The 17,375-nt window shown below is 40.9% G+C and overlaps 1 protein-coding gene across 13 annotated transcripts in view; it reads left to right on the forward strand.

The window, feature by feature from the left end:
* The window catches only part of MEP-1, a 156,409-nt gene that overhangs the window by 65,464 nt on the left and 73,570 nt on the right, over positions 1 to 17,375 (forward strand). For 11 of the 13 annotated variants that reach the window (XM_070100079.1, XM_053771162.2, XM_070100076.1 and 8 more), the window contains one exon: positions 12,459 to 12,614. In XM_070100079.1, the coding sequence (XP_069956180.1) occupies positions 12,459 to 12,614 (156 nt within the window). The remainder of the gene's footprint in view (positions 1 to 12,458; positions 12,615 to 17,375) is intronic. The other 2 variants (XM_070100115.1, XM_070100129.1) reach the window with 1 other exon arrangement.

Consider the following 17,375-nt stretch of genomic DNA (forward strand, 5'->3'; position numbering starts at 1 on the left):
AGGGACACATCTGTCAGAACTGGTAGAGGACAGGGCAGAGGACGTGGAGGAGGAAGACATCTACAGCCATCTCACCCTCCACTAACACAGTTCCAGCGGCAGAACCTGAGGACAAATCTGCAAAACACAGGAGGTGCAACAAATCATGGTCCACCCTCCCAGGCACCTAGGCTGTGCTCTCGCTGTCACCGGAAGGGGCACACTGCCAACAACTGCTTGCGAGATACCAGGTGCAATTACTGCTACAAGAAAGGACATCAGGAGGACCAGTGTTGGAAGAAAAAGGAACTTGACAGACAGGACCACCTGTTTAGAGACCTGTTCTCAGAACAAACCAGCAGGATCTCTGAATTGGTGAACACACTCACACGTCACCCACTCAGCTACTCCTATCCCAGCCCAGCAGGTGGTATTGTGCCTTATACAAGACCACAGACCTACATCCCTGCAGCAGCCTCAGTACCCTACCTCTCTCAAGGGCAGGCACCTTACAAGCCCTACACACCCACCATATCATGAGGAGCCAGTTTATCAGCATCCTGTCGGCCAACATTAGAGGTTTCATTACTAATGTTGGAGAGCTCACACAGTTTTGTGAACACTCGACGTCCCGACATGATAGCTGTTGTTGAAACATTTTTGGATGACAGGACTCCAGAAAAATTTGCAAGAATTGCTGGCTATACCTCATGGATGAGAAGAGACAGGCAAGGGCAAGGAGCTGGTGGTGTTGTGTGGTTCTCTAAAAGTGTTCATGCCCAGCACATTGATGTTGCCACCCCTACACATCTTGAAATGATGTTCTTCAAGCTCTGCATAAACACTAGTACCTCTGTACAGTGGACCCCTGGTATTCGATATTAATCCGTTCCTGAGAGCTCATCGAATACTGAAAATATCGAAAACTGAATCAATTTTCCCCATAAGAAATAATGGAAATCAAATTAATCCGTGCAAGACACACAAAAGTATGAAAAAAAAAATTTACTACATGAAATATTAAGTTTAATGCAAAAGAATAATTACAATAACAATAAAATACACTTACCTTTAATGAAGATCTGGTGATGATTGATGGGATGGGAGGAGGGGAGAGGTGTTAGTGTTTAGAAGGGGAATCCCCTTCCATTAGGACTTAAGGTAGCAAGTCCTTTTCCGGGGTTACTTCCCTTCTTCTTTTAATGCCACTAGGACCAGTTGAGAGTCACTGGACTTCTGTCGCACAACATAACTGGCAACCTCACCATGCCTAATCACACTATGTATGCCACTACGATTCTTAAATCTTTCAAACCAACCTTTGCTGGCCTTAAATTCACTCACATCACCACTAGTTGCAGGCAGTTTCTTTACCAAATCGTCATGCAACTGCCTAGCCTTTTCACAAATGATCGCTTGAGAGATGCTATCTCCTGCTATCTGTTTTTCATTTATCCACACCAATAACAATCTCTCAACATTTTCTAACACTTGCGGTCGCTGTTTCGTAATCACAGTTGCACCTTTCGCAAGAACAGCTTCCTTGATTGCCTTTTTCCTGGTCACTGTAGTAGAGATGGTTGATTGGGGTTTATTATACAACCTAACCAGCTCCGACACACGCACTCCACTTTCGTACTTTGCAATTATCTCTTTCTTCATTTCATAAGTCATTAGCGACTTTTTTCTCGAAGGGTTGGCATTAGAAGCTTTCTTGGGGCCCATGGTGACTTATTTCGCAGAAACAAGCACCAAACACAGTGATAATATGGATAATATGGAATGTACCGAATGTATCCTTAGATGCGCGCACACTTGCTGGCTTGTAAACACTGGCACACACGGGGCAGTTCAGGCCACATGTGGACAGGTCTCGTACGAATCGTATTGAATACCGGGTTTTCAATCGAATACCGAGGAAATTTTTTTGCGATATAATGCATCGAATACCGATGCCATCGAATACTGGGGGTCCACTGTACTAGCATGTGCAATGTACAGACCTCAGTGGCAACATGCAGACCCCATCAACTTCCTAATGGAAAATATTGACTCCCTTCTGCTACAACACAACTGTCAACATATCATAATTGTTGGTGACCTCAACCAGCACCTTACACAGAGGGACTTCGATGACGTTCTTGCAGTGTTTGACATGAGAAACTTTATTGATTTCCCTACTCACATCTCTGGCTCCTCCCTTGACCCAGTAGTGAGCGATCTGGCAGAAGGCATAGTCACTTGTCAACCCCTCGGCTATGTTGGATCGTCTGACCACAAGGCTGTTTTTACGACACTTAAGATCCCAACAGAACGAGACAAGGTGTCTACACGCACAACCTGGCTATGGGGAAGAGGTAATTGGCCAACCCTTTGCTCTGAGCTAGCCACCACCGATTGGAATGCTCTTCTCCAAAGGGATGCTGACAACCAAGTGAAAGCCTTCACTGGACACATCCTTAATCTACAACAAGAACACATTCCTCACCGGCAAAATATGACGAAGCATGCAGATCAGCCTTGGTTTGGCTTTCATTGTAGAGAGGCTACTACTGCTAAGTACAAAGCATGGCGAAGGTATAAGAGACATCCTACCACGTGCCCAAGAATTAGGCAAGCGAATTCTAATTCTTGGGCACGACCTACTTCCACATTGAACAAATGTGACACCACCTATGACTGCTGCACCTCTCCTACCAACGGTTTATAAGCTCCTTCTCCGCACGTATGCCGTATTCTATTCAAGATTGATGGACTGACCACATCGACTCAAGGTTGAGGGACTGATTACCTCATTCTCCTCCTGTTCTTCAAGATTCTCCTTTGTATGGACTGATGAAGCCACTGTGTGGCAAAACGTTTCCTCAATAAAAATACCCAAGAGTTGCACATGTCTCTCTTAATCTTGTTGGGTCATGTGCTGCAGAGTGTTGTGTCGCTGCAGTTTCATTTTTTGGACTTTTACAAGCACTCTTTAATTTTTTCTCTGCTTCAACGCATCGGTGGAGTATACTCAAGTCAACCATTCATGGATATGTCATCAAATCATTATCAACAACAAGGTGGTCAGCGCAGCATGATGCAACACATGCTTTGAAAGACAGCTTTGCTGAAATACGTTCTGCTTTGATCCAAATAGCAGAGGATGAAGACCAGACAACAACTACAAGAAGCGAAGCAGCCAGCTTAGCATCAAAATTGGAAGATTTTGAATTGGCCTTACTCTGTGTGCTTTGGGACTGTATACTGGAACGGTTAAATGCCACGAACAAGACACTTCAGAAAATTGAAATTGAAATGGCTACTTGTGCTAACCTCTATGCAGGCTTAGTGGAATTTGTAAGCTCACTTCGCAATGATGAAGCTTTTGAAATGTTTGAAGAGAAAGCTAAACTGCTGGTGAAAGACTACAGTTACCGGGCTGATCATCAGCGGTCAAGGAAGAGGAAACGCAATTTTGAAAAGCCAGACAATTCTGATTACAGAATTGGTGAAAAGAAAAGAAATCTACCAGAATCTCAATGACAAGTTTGGATTTCTGTTCAAAATTACTACTATGCCAGATGCAGAATTGAGAGAAGCTGCATTAAAGTTGCAACAACACCTTTCAGCAGATGTTCAGGACACATTTGTTGAAGAAATAGTTCATTTTTCTGGGTATATAAATCAGATTAAAGCTCCACCTGAAAAATGTGCCCCCTCAGCTGCTTTGAAACATTTAAGAAATGCAGGTATCTCAGAAACCTTCCCTAATGTTGACATAGTGTATCGCCTTTACCTAACACTTCCAGCTACTAACTGTGAAGGAGAACGTTCATTTTCTGTTTTGAAGAGAGTGAAAAACCAGCTCCGTTCAACAATGAGCCAAGACAAATTGTGTAACCTAGCCTTGTTGACCATTGAGTCTGATCTAACAAGAAATATTGATTTTCAGAATATAATTGATGATTTTGCCAATATGAAATCCAGAAAAAAGTTTATTTAAGAAGTGCCTGTGAATATAAACAATTCTTCACTTTCTTGAGTTTACATGATTTGATAGTCTTATGCATGATGCAATGATAACAATAATGGTCAGTGATTTATAAAGGGAATAATAGTGCTGTAGTGGTTATGCTGAATATAATATGTACATAGGTTGTAGGTTGGTAGACAGCAACCACCCAGGGAAGTACTACCGTCCTGCCAGATGACTGTGAAACAAAAACCTGTAATTGTTTTGCATGATGGTAGGATTGCTGGTTTCTTTTTCTGTCTCATAAACACGCTAAGATAACAGGGATATCTTGCTACTCCTACTAACACTTTGGTCACACTTCACAGACACGCACATGCATATATATATATACATACATCTAGGTTTTTCTCCTTTTTCTAAATAGCTCTTGTTCTTTTTATTTCTTCTATTGTCCATGGGGAAGTGGAAAAGAATCTTTCCTCCGTAAGCCATGCGTGTCGTATGAGGCGACTAAAATGCCGGGAGCAATGGGCTAGTAACCCCTTCTCCTGTATACAATTACTAAAAAAGAGAAGAAGAAAAACTTTATAAAACTGGGTTGCTTAAATGTGCGTGGATGTAGTGCGGATGACAAGAAACAGATGATTGCTGATGTTATGAATGAAAAGAAGTTGGATGTCCTGGCCCTAAGCGAAACAAAGCTGAAGGGGGTAGGAGAGTTTCAGTGGGGGGAAATAAATGGGATTAAATCTGGAGTATCTGAGAGAGTTAGAGCAAAGGAAGGGGTAGCAGTAATGTTAAATGATCAGTTATGGAAGGAGAAAAGAGAATATGAATGTGTAAATTCAAGAATTATGTGGATTAAAGTAAAGGTTGGATGCGAGAAGTGGGTCATAATAAGCGTGTATGCACCTGGAGAAGAGAGGAATGCAGAGGAGAGAGAGAGATTTTGGGAGATGTTAAGTGAATGTATAGGAGCCTTTGAACCAAGTGAGAGAGTAATTGTGGTAGGGGACTTGAATGCTAAAGTAGGAGAAACTTTTAGAGAGGGTGTGGTAGGTAAGTTTGGGGTGCCAGGTGTAAATGATAATGGGAGCCCTTTGATTGAACTTTGTATAGAAAGGGGTTTAGTTATAGGTAATACATATTTTAAGAAAAAGAGGATAAATAAGTATACACGATATGATGTAGGGCGAAATGACAGTAGTTTGTTGGATTATGTATTGGTAGATAAAAGACTGTTGAGTAGACTTCAGGATGTACATGTTTATAGAGGGGCCACAGATATATCAGATCACTTTCTAGTTGTAGCTACACTGAGAGTAAAAGGTAGATGGGATACAAGGAGAATAGAAGCATCAGGGAAGAGAGAGGTGAAGGTTTATAAACTAAAAGAGGAGGCAGTTAGGGTAAGATATAAACAGCTATTGGAGGATAGATGGGCTAATGAGAGCATAGGCAATGGGGTCGAAGAGGTATGGGGTAGGTTTAAAAATGTAGTGTTAGAGTGTTCAGCAGAAGTTTGTGGTTACAGGAAAGTGGGTGCAGGAGGGAAGAGGAGCGATTGGTGGAATGATGATGTAAAGAGAGTAGTAAGGGAGAAAAAGTTAGCATATGAGAAGTTTTTACAAAGTAGAAGTGATGCAAGGAGGGAAGAGTATATGGAGAAAAAGAGAGAGGTTAAGAGAGTGGTGAAGCAATGTAAAAAGAGAGCAAATGAGAGAGTGGGTGAGATGTTATCAACAAATTTTGTTGAAAATAAGAAAAAGTTTTGGAGTGAGATTAACAAGTTAAGAAAGCCTAGAGAACAAATGGATTTGTCAGTTAAAAATAGGAGAGGAGAGTTATTAAATGGAGAGTTAGAGGTATTGGGAAGATGGAAGGAATATTTTGAGGAATTGTTAAATGTTGATGAAGATAGGGAAGCTGTGATTTCGTGTATAGGGCAAGGAGGAATAACATCTTGTAGGAGTGAGGAAGAGCCAGTTGTGAGTGTGGGGGAAGTTCGTGAGGCAGTAGGTAAAATGAAAGGGGGTAAGGCAGCCGGGATTGATGGGATAAAGATAGAAATGTTAAAAGCAGGTGGGGATATAGTTTTGGAGTGGTTGGTGCAATTGTTTAATAAATGTATGGAAGAGGGTAAGGTACCTAGGGATTGGCAGAGAGCATGCATAGTTCCTTTGTATAAAGGCAAAGGGGATAAAAGAGAGTGCAAAAATTATAGGGGGATAAGTCTGTTGAGTGTACCTGGTAAAGTGTATGGTAGAGTTATAATTGAAAGAATTAAGAGTAAGACGGAGAATAGGATAGCAGATGAACAAGGAGGCTTTAGGAAAGGTAGGGGGTGTGTGGACCAGGTGTTTACAGTGAAACATATAAGTGAACAGTATTTAGATAAGGCTAAAGAGGTCTTTGTGGCATTTATGGATTTGGAAAAGGCGTATGACAGGGTGGATAGGGGGGCAATGTGGCAGATGTTGCAAGTGTATGGTGTAGGAGGTAGGTTACTGAAAGCAGTGAAGAGTTTTTACGAGGATAGTGAGGCTCAAGTTAGAGTATGTAGGAAAGAGGGAAATTTTTTCCCAGTAAAAGTAGGCCTTAGACAAGGATGTGTGATGTCACCGTGGTTGTTTAATATATTTATAGATGGGGTTGTAAGAGAAGTAAATGCGAGGGTCTTGGCAAGAGGCGTGGAGTTAAAAGATAAAGAATCACACACAAAGTGGGAGTTGTCACAGCTGCTCTTTGCTGATGACACTGTGCTCTTGGGAGATTCTGAAGAGAAGTTGCAGAGATTGGTGGATGAATTTGGTAGGGTGTGCAAAAGAAGAAAATTAAAGGTGAATACAGGAAAGAGTAAGGTTATGAGGATAACAAAAAGATTAGGTGATGAAAGATTGAATATCAGATTGGAGGGAGAGAGTATGGAGGAGGTGAACGTATTCAGATATTTGGGAGTGGACGTGTCAGCGGATGGGTCTATGAAAGATGAGGTGAATCATAGAATTGATGAGGGAAAAAGAGTGAGTGGTGCACTTAGGAGTCTGTGGAGACAAAGAACTTTGTCCTTGGAGGCAAAGAGGGGAATGTATGAGAGTATAGTTTTACCAACGCTCTTATATGGGTGTGAAGCGTGGGTGATGAATGTTGCAGCGAGGAGAAGGCTGGAGGCAGTGGAGATGTCATGTCTGAGGGCAATGTGTGGTGTGAATATAATGCAGAGAATTCGTAGTTTGGAAGTTAGGAGGAGGTGCGGGATTACCAAAACTGTTGTCCAGAGGGCTGAGGAAGGGTTGTTGAGGTGGTTCGGACATGTAGAGAGAATGGAGCGAAACAGAATGACTTCAAGAGTGTATCAGTCTGTAGTGGAAGGAAGGCGGGGTAGGGGTCGGCCTAGGAAGGGTTGGAGGGAGGGGGTAAAGGAGGTTTTGTGTGCGAGGGGCTTGGACTTCCAGCAGGCATGCTTGAGCGTGTTTGATAGGAGTGAATGGAGACAAATGGTTTTTAATACTTGACGTGCTGTTGGAGTGTGAGCAAAGTAACATTTATGAAGGGATTCAGGGAAACCGGCAGGCCGGACTTGAGTCCTGGAGATGGGAAGTACAGTGCCTGCACTCTGAAGGAGGGGTGTTAATGTTGCAGTTTAAAAACTGTAGTGTAAAGCACCCTTCTGGCAAGACAGTGATGGAGTGAATGATGGTGAAAGTTTTTCTTTTTCGGGCCACCCTGCCTTGGTGGGAATCGGCCGGTGTGATAATAAAAAAAAATAAAAAAATGATGCCACTACTTTAATAGCCTAATCTAGTAATACTATGCTGTCTTGAGTTTATTCTCTTTAAAATGCATGATTTAACAAGATAGTTATAATGGCTGTTGGTAAATGGTTTTGGTTGTCTTGATGTACTTTCCCTATTAAATTTAATCTAAATAGCCAGAATGTATTTAATTAGACCTTAAACAGGCTCACACCAACCCCCCCCCCCCAAGCTGGAAGGGGTCGCTTCGCTTACTAGTAACTCAAAGGGGCCCCGCCAATCTGAATAGCCTAGGGCCCGGAGACTTCTTAATCCGGCCCTGACTGTACACCGTGTACGTCAGGCCCATATTGGAGTATGCAGTGATCAAGCACATCAAGAAATTAGAGAGAGTGCGAAGGTTTGCAACAAGGTTAGTTCCAGAGCTAAGGGGAATGTCCTACGAAGAGAAGTTAAGGGAAATCGGCCTGATAACACTGGAGGACAGGAGGGTTAGGGGAGACATGATAACAACAAATAAAATACTGCGTGGATTAGACAAGGTGGGCAGAGACAGGACGTTCCAGAGAGGGGACACATAAACAAGAGGTCACAATTGGAAATTGAAGACCCAGATGAGTCAGAGGGATGTTAGGAAATATTTCTTCAGTCACAGTCGTCAGGAAGTGGAATAGCCTAGCAAGCGAGGTAGTGGAGGCAGGAACCATACATAGCTTTAAGATGAGGTATGATAATGCTCATGGAGCAAGCAGGGGGAGAGAGAGGGCCTAGTAGCACTCAGTGAAGAGGCGGGGCCAGGAGCTGAGTCTCGACCCCTTCAACCACAATTAGGCGAGTACAAAACACGCACAAAACACGTGTACACATCCTGTACTTGATCCGTGCATCCACATATAGATGTTTACAGTTCAAATTTTCTGGCATTCTTCATTCGTAATCCTTGTCAGAATTTTGCTTTTTGCCAGACCCACAGTAAACCTCTGACCCACTGATTTTGAAATTTAAACTGTATATATGCAGCATGTTTAGTTATTGTTGTACTTACAAAGACTGTTGAAGTACTACAGTTCAGAAAGTGGTAAATTTTAGAATTTTATTGGAACTAAAAAACCAGTCACAAATTTCTGAATTTTCAGGTTCGCTGTTTCATAGTTGACTGTTTCATCGTGGATTTGTGATTCTGCTTGGGGGACGTCTGGGGCACTTGAAGCCACAGAATTTTAAGTTGTAGGCCTTCTGCTATGACTCTCATTGTTTGTCTAATTTTTTTTTTTTTAATATTTCATCTAAGCAGAGTTGTTGCTTTATGTGCTTTAATCTGTCCCTGGGTAATTTTTTATGTAATACTGTAATACCGGGCCGCGGGGGCGTTGACCCCCGAAACTCTCTCCAGGTAATATCTTGTTCAGTCATGAAGGAATGTGGTTCTAGGACCTTAATTTGACAACTTGATTAACTTGTCAGTATCTATGGTTATTGACAAGTTGATATTATGATTAACCCTTTGAGGGTCTGTCCCGTTAGTTCTACAGCTTTGAAGCCAGGGTCCAAGCTATAGTACTATGTCATGAGCTCAGCTCACTCAGACATGCTGTGAGCGGTAAATTTGGGCCAAGATATGAGAGAATGCATCCATGTGGTAAGTTTGCACCATATAAAACAAATCCTGCAGCATGCAGTGCATAATGAGAAAAAACTGCAATTGTGTTTTTGGATTTAATCAGTGATTTTGTGTTTTTTGTGTGTTTTTTACAGTTGTATTCATGGTTTCTTGGTCTCATTGGATAGAATGGAAGATATAGAAATAGAGATCATTTTGATTTGTTTTAATACTGAAAATAGCATGAAATTGAGCTCAAAGTAGCGGAAATGTTAAGTTTTTGCCGATGTTCGAGTAAACAAATCGCATCACGCATCCAATACATGTCAGCTGGTGCGTCTAACGTCCACACACGAATGCACTTTTTTTTTTAACAAGTCGGCCGTCTCCTACCGAGGCAGGGTGACCCAAAAAGAAAGAAAATCCCCAAAAAGAAAATACTTTCATCATCATTCAACACTTTCACCTCACTCACACATAATCACTGTTTTTGCAGAGGTGCTCAGAACACAACAGTTTAGAAGCATATACGTATAAAGATACACAACATATCCCTCCAAACTGCTAATATCCCAAAAACCCCTCCTTTAGAGTGCAGGCATTGTACTTCCCATTTCTAGAACTCGAGTCCGGCTATATAAAAATGACCGGTTTCCCTGAATCCCTTCACTAAATATTACCCTGCTAACACTCCAACAGATCATCAAGTCCCAAATACCATTCGTCTCCATTCACTTCTATCGAACACGCTCATGCACGCCTGCTGAAGTCCAAGCCCCTCGCCCACAAAACCTCCCTTACCCCTTCCTTCCAACCTTTTTGAGGACGACCCCTACCCCGTCTTCCTTCCCCTACAGATTTAAATGCTCTCTATGTCATTCTACTTTGATCCATTCTCTCTAAATGATCAAACCACCTCAACAACTCCTCTTCAGCCCTCTGACTAATACTTTTATTAACTCCACACCTTCTCCTAATTTCCACACTCCTAATTTTCTGCATAATATTTACACCACACATTGCCCTTAGACAGGACATCTCTACTGCACAAATAACCCGCACATAGAAGAGAGGAGGTTAGGACGATGTTTCGGTCCGACTTGGACCATTTACAAAGTCACACTGTGACTTTGTAAATGGTCCAAGTCGGACCGAAACGTCGTCGTAAGCTCCTCTCTTCTATGTGCGGGTTATTTGTGTATCGTTCCAGTCACAGTATTGTGCCTTTTTTTGTTATTCATCTCCACTGCCTCCAACAGCCTCCTCGCTGCTGCATTCACAACCCAAGCTTCACACCCATATAAGAGTGTTGGTACTACTATACTTTCATACATTTTCCCCTTTGCCTCCATAGATAATGTTTTTTGTCTCCACATATACCTCAATGCACCACTCGCCTTTTTTCCCTCATCAATTCTATGCTTAACCTCAACCTTCATAAATCCTTCCGCCGACATGTCAACTCCCAAGTATCTGAAAACATTCACTTCTTCCTTATATTATTTATACAATTATTACAGTATTGCATAACGGTAAATCTTGTATTTTTTAGTGTGAATAAAAATTCTTTTTGAATAAAAATCAAAATTGAATTCATCTGTAAAGCCTGGAAGCATAACTAATAAATAGAGGAAATGTTACTTTAGTGCCAGGAATTTCTGCATTGTTTATTTTGGACCCTATTTTGAAATTGGAACTTTTCGAACTTTGTGTGAAATTGGCCAAATTAGCAATTTCTGATCACATTATTGAGTAGTTGAAATAGTTGATTGGGCAATTTCTTATGCTCAATAGATAAAATGGAATATATACAGGTACCATCCAACTTACAACCAAGCTTGGTTCCAACCAACCGGTCGTAAGTCAAAAATTGATGCAAGTCAAACCTTACTACTGAATATCAACATCACGCTTTTGTAATGATTTTATTTTATTGTTTTATTTTGGTATTTCATTTTTTACTTTACTTTTTATGCTGTTAGTGCTGTATTTTATACCATAAGGTTTAGGATAAACACTGTGCACAATGAAAACAGTTGTTTATTTCCCAGAAATCTGGCATAAAAAACATGGTTGTAAGTCGAGTGATCGTATGTCGAGCAGGTTATAAGTTGGATGGTAGGTGTACTAGCGAAATTGCTAAGATTTTGGTCTAATGGAACAATGTAATTGGCTGAAAATAGGAGTCAGAGTGGGCAAAATTGCCAATGCATAAATATCGCCAACACAAAATTTGTGAGAGCATAATTTTGCCAATTTTTGGTCAAATTTCATACTTTGTTTTATTGCCTTCAGAAAAAGATTCTCTACCATTTAATAATATTTTTTTTTTTTACTGAATTCTTGGACCCTGTGGGGAATTTTTAGATTGGGGGTCTGGATGCTCAAAGGGTTATTCCTAGTCACTTACATTGTTTATAATGAAGTTGTTGGTGATCCCTTGATTTTGATTTTTAGCAGATTTTGCTAACATTTAAAGGAAGTTTTGTGTGCGAGGGGCTTGGACTTCCAGCAAGCATACGTGAGCATGTTTGATAGTGTATGGAGACAAATGGTTTTTAGGACTTGACGTGCTGTTGGAGTGTCAGCAAGGTAAAATTTATGAAGAGATTCAGGGAAACCGGCAGACCGGACTTGAGTCCTGGAGATGGGAAATAGTGTCTGCACTCTGAAGGATGTTAATGTTGCAGTTTTATAACTGTAGTGTAAGCGTGCCTCTGGCAAGACAGTGCTGGAGTGTATGATGAAAGTTTTTCTTTTTCGGGCCACCCTGCCCTGGTGGGAGACAGCCGATATGTTAACAAAAAAAAAATTTAACCCTAGCTATTACTATTAATCCTAGTCATAGCTAGAATTAAATGTTAGCAAATTATGCTAAGAATAAAAATCGAGGGATCACCAACAGCTTCAGTGTAAACAGTATAAGTGAGCATGCTCTACATACAAGGCTCTCTATGGCTGTACTCTTAATTTTGTCAGGTTTATAGGAGGTGCCTGACCATCTGTTGCCGGAGCCCAGCCCACCGCCGGGCTCCGGAAGTAGAAAAACTCTTGAAATTCATCAGAGGTGTATCGAAGGTATATCAAAGGTAGACCCTTGATCAGAATCCAATCACATGCTCAGCCTGCAACCTTAACCTTGAATTCCCTTCCTGGCCTTTTGCAGGTACTGCTGGCTCAAGGTGGGCAGGTTCCCATGAACTCTCAGCATTTGGCCCAGCTGCAACAATATTATAACAGTTTAGGTCATTTGCAGGATGACGCCTATGTGATTGAGGCGCCATCGTTTATTGTGCCCTACGTTATGGAGGGGAAGCCAAAGGTAGGTTTAGGGTTTAAAATAAGGATTGTTTGAAATTTTGTGAATTGCAAGCCACATAGTGTCATGTGATATTTTTAACCCATTAGTTTGAAGTTGTAAAATTTGAGAATAGTGGTTTGCATAAATTTCTTAAGTCTGCATTAATTATATGTTTTTTTTTCAACAAGTCAGCCAGTTGCAATCTAAATCACCATAAGTGATCTGTTCCTGCTTTGAACTTCTTAATATTTTTTAAAATACTTAATTTTACTTACTTTTCCTAATGGTGTTCATGTTCTGTGGTCCTTTTTATCATTTATCTGCTTTTACACTTGTGTGTGTTTCTGATCTGTTCATCTTAAACATCTATAATGTAAGTGCTTCTCAGACATCATCTTTTAATTACTACGCTCCGAATTCTCTTCATAATATTCACTGTATATGTACCTTATTCTCAAACATATCTCCAATGCCACAGCCTCCTTGTTACAGCCTTCAAAACCTGTGCCTCACACCCATATAAATGCTGGTACCACTAAACTTGGGTACATTCCTTTTCATGCTTCCATAGATAAGCCTTATTTCTTTTTACAGATGCTTCTTCACACCACCTACTTTCTTTTCCCCTTCATCTTTTCTACTGTTCACCTGACATGTCTACTTCCAAATATCTAAATTACAGCTACTTCCTTGATGCTCCTTCCAGTTGATATTCAGTCTGTCATTACTTAGGCTTTTTGTTACTCTCATCACCTTGCTCTTTTCAGTGTTAAATTTTAATTGCTTTGTTATCTGTCCACCAACCTTTACAGTTTGTTTTCAGAATCCTTCTAAACTGTCTTATCAACAAACATCAACTGTCATAACTCCCACTTTGTATCAGATCCAGTAATAAATACATTAAACAACGTTGGTGACACACATCTCTGTCTGAGTACAGTAGAACCTCGGCTTGCGGATTTAATCTGTTTTGTGACCTTGTTCGTATCCTGATTTGTTCATATGCCGAGTCAATTTTCCTCATTTAAATTAATTAAAAAGCCATTAATTAATTCGTTCCAGCGGAATTCCTGCTCTCAGGAGGCATGACAAAATACACTTCAATATGATGCTAATATCAACTCTATGGCTTATTTATCTATCACAATTCATCTGATATAACATAATAAACAATATAAATAACATAGAAACACAATATATACTCTAGAATGAATAAAATAGACCATAATATGACGAGTGATGGCGACAGCAAGTGGTGGCAGCATCCGTCATTTACTCTCCCACTGAGTATACTAGTATCTTCCCATATTCTTATTATAAGAGAAAACAGAGTGTTTGTGAGGCTAGCTGCACTAGATCACAGTTTCATAAGGAAAATGCTGGAACAATGTACGTAATTTATAAATGAAAAATAGAGAATGCAATAAAATAGTGGCTCTTTCTTTCAACACACTGGCCGTATCCCACCAAGGCGGGGTGGCCCAAAAGGAAAAATGAAAGTTTCTCCTTTTACGTTTAGTAATATATACAGGAGAAGGGGTTACTAGCCCCTTGCTCCCGGCATTTTAGTCGCCTCTTACGACATGCATGGCTTACGGAGGAAGAATTCTGTTCCACTTCCCCATGGAGATAAGAGGAAATAAACAAGAACAAGAATTTAAAGAAAATAGAAGAAAACCCAGAGGGGTATGTAGGTATATATATGCTTGTACATGTATGTGTAGTGTGACCTAAGCATAAGTAGAAGTAGCAAGACGTACCTGAAACCTTGCATGTTCATGAGACAGAAGAATGGACACCAGCAATCCTACCATCATGTAAAACAATTACAGGCTTTCGTTTTACACTCACTTGGCAGAATGGTAGTACCTCCCTGGTTGGTTGCTGTCTACCAGCCTACTACCTAGAACATAGTGGTTATTGTATGTATAATATAGTACACACTTACCCTGGAGCAGGTGCTGGCAGAGCTTGCTACGCTCTTAATTAGTATCGTACAAATCATAGAAGTATTATGCAGGTACTGCCTGGCCCAGTCCATAGTCCCACATATAAAATAAAATAACATTTTTACTTACCTTCATTGAAGATTGGTGATGGCATCTGGAAGATAGGGAGGAGGAGAGAGGGAGTTGGGGTTAGTGTTTGGAAGGAGAATCCCCCTCCATGAGGACTTCAGGTAAAGCCCTCTCTGGGGTTACTTCCCTTCTCTGTCTTTTATTGCCACTAGGGCCAGCTTGAGAGTCACTGGACCCCTGTCTCACAAAATAACTGCCCACAGTCCTCTGTTTCTGGTGCCTCTTTAACATTTCCCTAAAATGGGACATGGTTCTGTCACTGAACTGGTTCCAAGAGTTTTCTGTACCAGATCGGCATGCAACTTCCTTGCCTTTTCGCAAATAATCGTCTCTGGAACACTATCACCTGCCATCTCTTCATCCTTGATCCACAACAGGTAAACAGCAACAACAACTCAACCTCTTCAACTATTTGTGGTCTTTTTTGGTTAGCATATTAACACCTTTCAAAACATCAGCTTCCTTGATTTGTTCTTTCTTTGCCAGGATAGAACCGATGGTCGACTTGTTTTTCCCATACATCCTGGCAAGCTCAGCAGGTCTCACAACACACTCATACTTCGGTATTATTTCCTTCTTCACATCTATGATGTTTCTCACTTTCTTTACCACAGGGGTACCACTAGCAAGTTTCTTTGGGCCCATGGTAGCTTATTTCATAGTCCCACAAGCACTAAACACAATGAAATAATAGTAAAATGTTTGAATGAGTGCGCAGGTTAGTGTTCACTCAAGCATCAACAAAGCCTGACTGGCTCACGGCACCTGCGCGGGGACACGGACAGAGCAGGCTTGCGGACAGGTCCGGTATCCGGAGGTCCGAAAATAGGGGCGCGTTCGATAATAGGGACAAAGTTGGTTCGGAAAAAGGGTTCTATTTTTGAAACATTCAATAAGTGATACGTTCAAAATTTGAGGTTCCACTGTATATACACACCCCTCTGGGTTTTCTTCTATTTTCTTTCTAGTTCTTGTTTATTTCCTCTTATCTCCATGGGGAAGTGGAACAGAATTCTTCCTCCGTAAGCCATGCATGTTGTAAGAGGTGACTAAAATGCTGAGAGCAAGGGGCTAGTAACCCCTTGTCCCATATAGATTACTAAATTTAAAAAGAGAAACTTTTGTTTTTCTTTTTGGCCCACCCTGCCTCGGTGGGATATGGCTGGTTTGTTGAAAAAAAAAAAAAAGTCAGTTTGTTAGTCAGCCTTACTCACCTTGTTGAACTTGATCCAAAACAGATTATTCTCAGCAGAATTTCCTTGTGAAGACTCCACCATTCTCTCTCTGGCTTTCCTTTTGTACTCCTCTGCTCTTTCAGCCTCCTGCTTTTTGTCTTATCATTTTTAAATTCCAAAACCACCTTGTATGCTAATTTTTTCTCCCTTTTTACTGTTGACCAATGTTTACCAAACATGAACATAAACAGAATGTCAGTGCATATGGTGAAAAAAAAGAGGACAAATCATAAACATTTATTAATTTAGGTATTGGGAAATTGTAATTATTTCAAGTACAGTTATTTACCACCCTCTTCCAAGCAGAAAATGAACACCACCCACCTTTTCCCCTTGCCGACCATAAAATTGATGAGGTAAAAAAAAAGGTTGGTTGTGTATTGAGGCATATGTGGAGAGCGTTACTCTTGGAGGCAAAACAGGAAACAATGATAGTATAGTGGTACCAACACACTTATGTAGGTGTAAAGCATGGGTTGTGAATGTTGCAATAAGGAGGAGGCTGGAGGCAGTGGAGATTGTTTGAGGCCTTAGTGTAGTGTGAATGTTAGGGAGAAAGCTTGTAGTTTGGAGATTAGATGGTGGTGTGGAGTTACTAAAAGTATTATCCAGAGGGCTGAGGAGGGGTTGTTGAGGTGGTTTGAATATTTCAAGAGGATGGAAAAAAAAGTAAGGAGGGTGTGTAAATCTGTAGTGGAGGGAAGGCAGTTGTTCTAGGAAAAGTTGGAAGGTTTGAGTAAAGGAGGTTTTGTATGTGACAGGCTTGTGTGTGTGTGTGTGTGTGTGTGTGTGTGTGTGTGTGTGTGTGTTAGTGTGTGTGTGTTAGTGTGTGTTAGTGTGTGTGTGTGTGTGTGTGTGTGTGTGTGTGTGTGTGTGTGTGTGTGTGTGTGTGTGTGTGTGTTAGTGTGTGTTAGTGTGTGTGTGTGTTAGTGTGTGTGTGTTAGTGTGTGTGTGTTAGTGTGTGTGTGTTAGTGTGTGTGTGTGTTAGGAGTGAGTGAAGGGAAGTGGTTTTTATGACTTGAAGAGCTGTTGGAGTGTGAGCAAGGTAACATTTATGATGGGATTCAGGGAAATCAGTTAGCTGGAGATGGATAGTAGAGTGCTTGCACTCTGAAGGTAGTGTGGGGATATTTGCAACTTGGGGGGGAGGAATCTGAAATGTAGTATCAGCATGCCTCTGGCAAGATAGTAATGGAATGAGTAATGGTGAATTTTTTTCTCCTTTTTTGGGTCACCTCTCCTCTGGGGGAGATGGCCGGTGTGTTGAGAAAATAGTACTAGCAAAATAGGAATGCATTTGGTGAAAAAATGTTTGAGAAAAGCTTGAAATTTTTTTGTATATTTACTGTGACTATTAACTGCAAATTAGTATTTGCAAGTCATTAATTGATTCTGAAGTGTGGAATGTTGCAAGTCAGGACTCTACTGTACATAATAAAGTAATATATATCTTACTTTTTGCTATTCTT

This window comes from Cherax quadricarinatus, chromosome 5, assembly GCF_038502225.1.
Source record: "Cherax quadricarinatus isolate ZL_2023a chromosome 5, ASM3850222v1, whole genome shotgun sequence".
Classification (NCBI taxonomy): Eukaryota; Metazoa; Arthropoda; class Malacostraca; order Decapoda; family Parastacidae; genus Cherax; species Cherax quadricarinatus.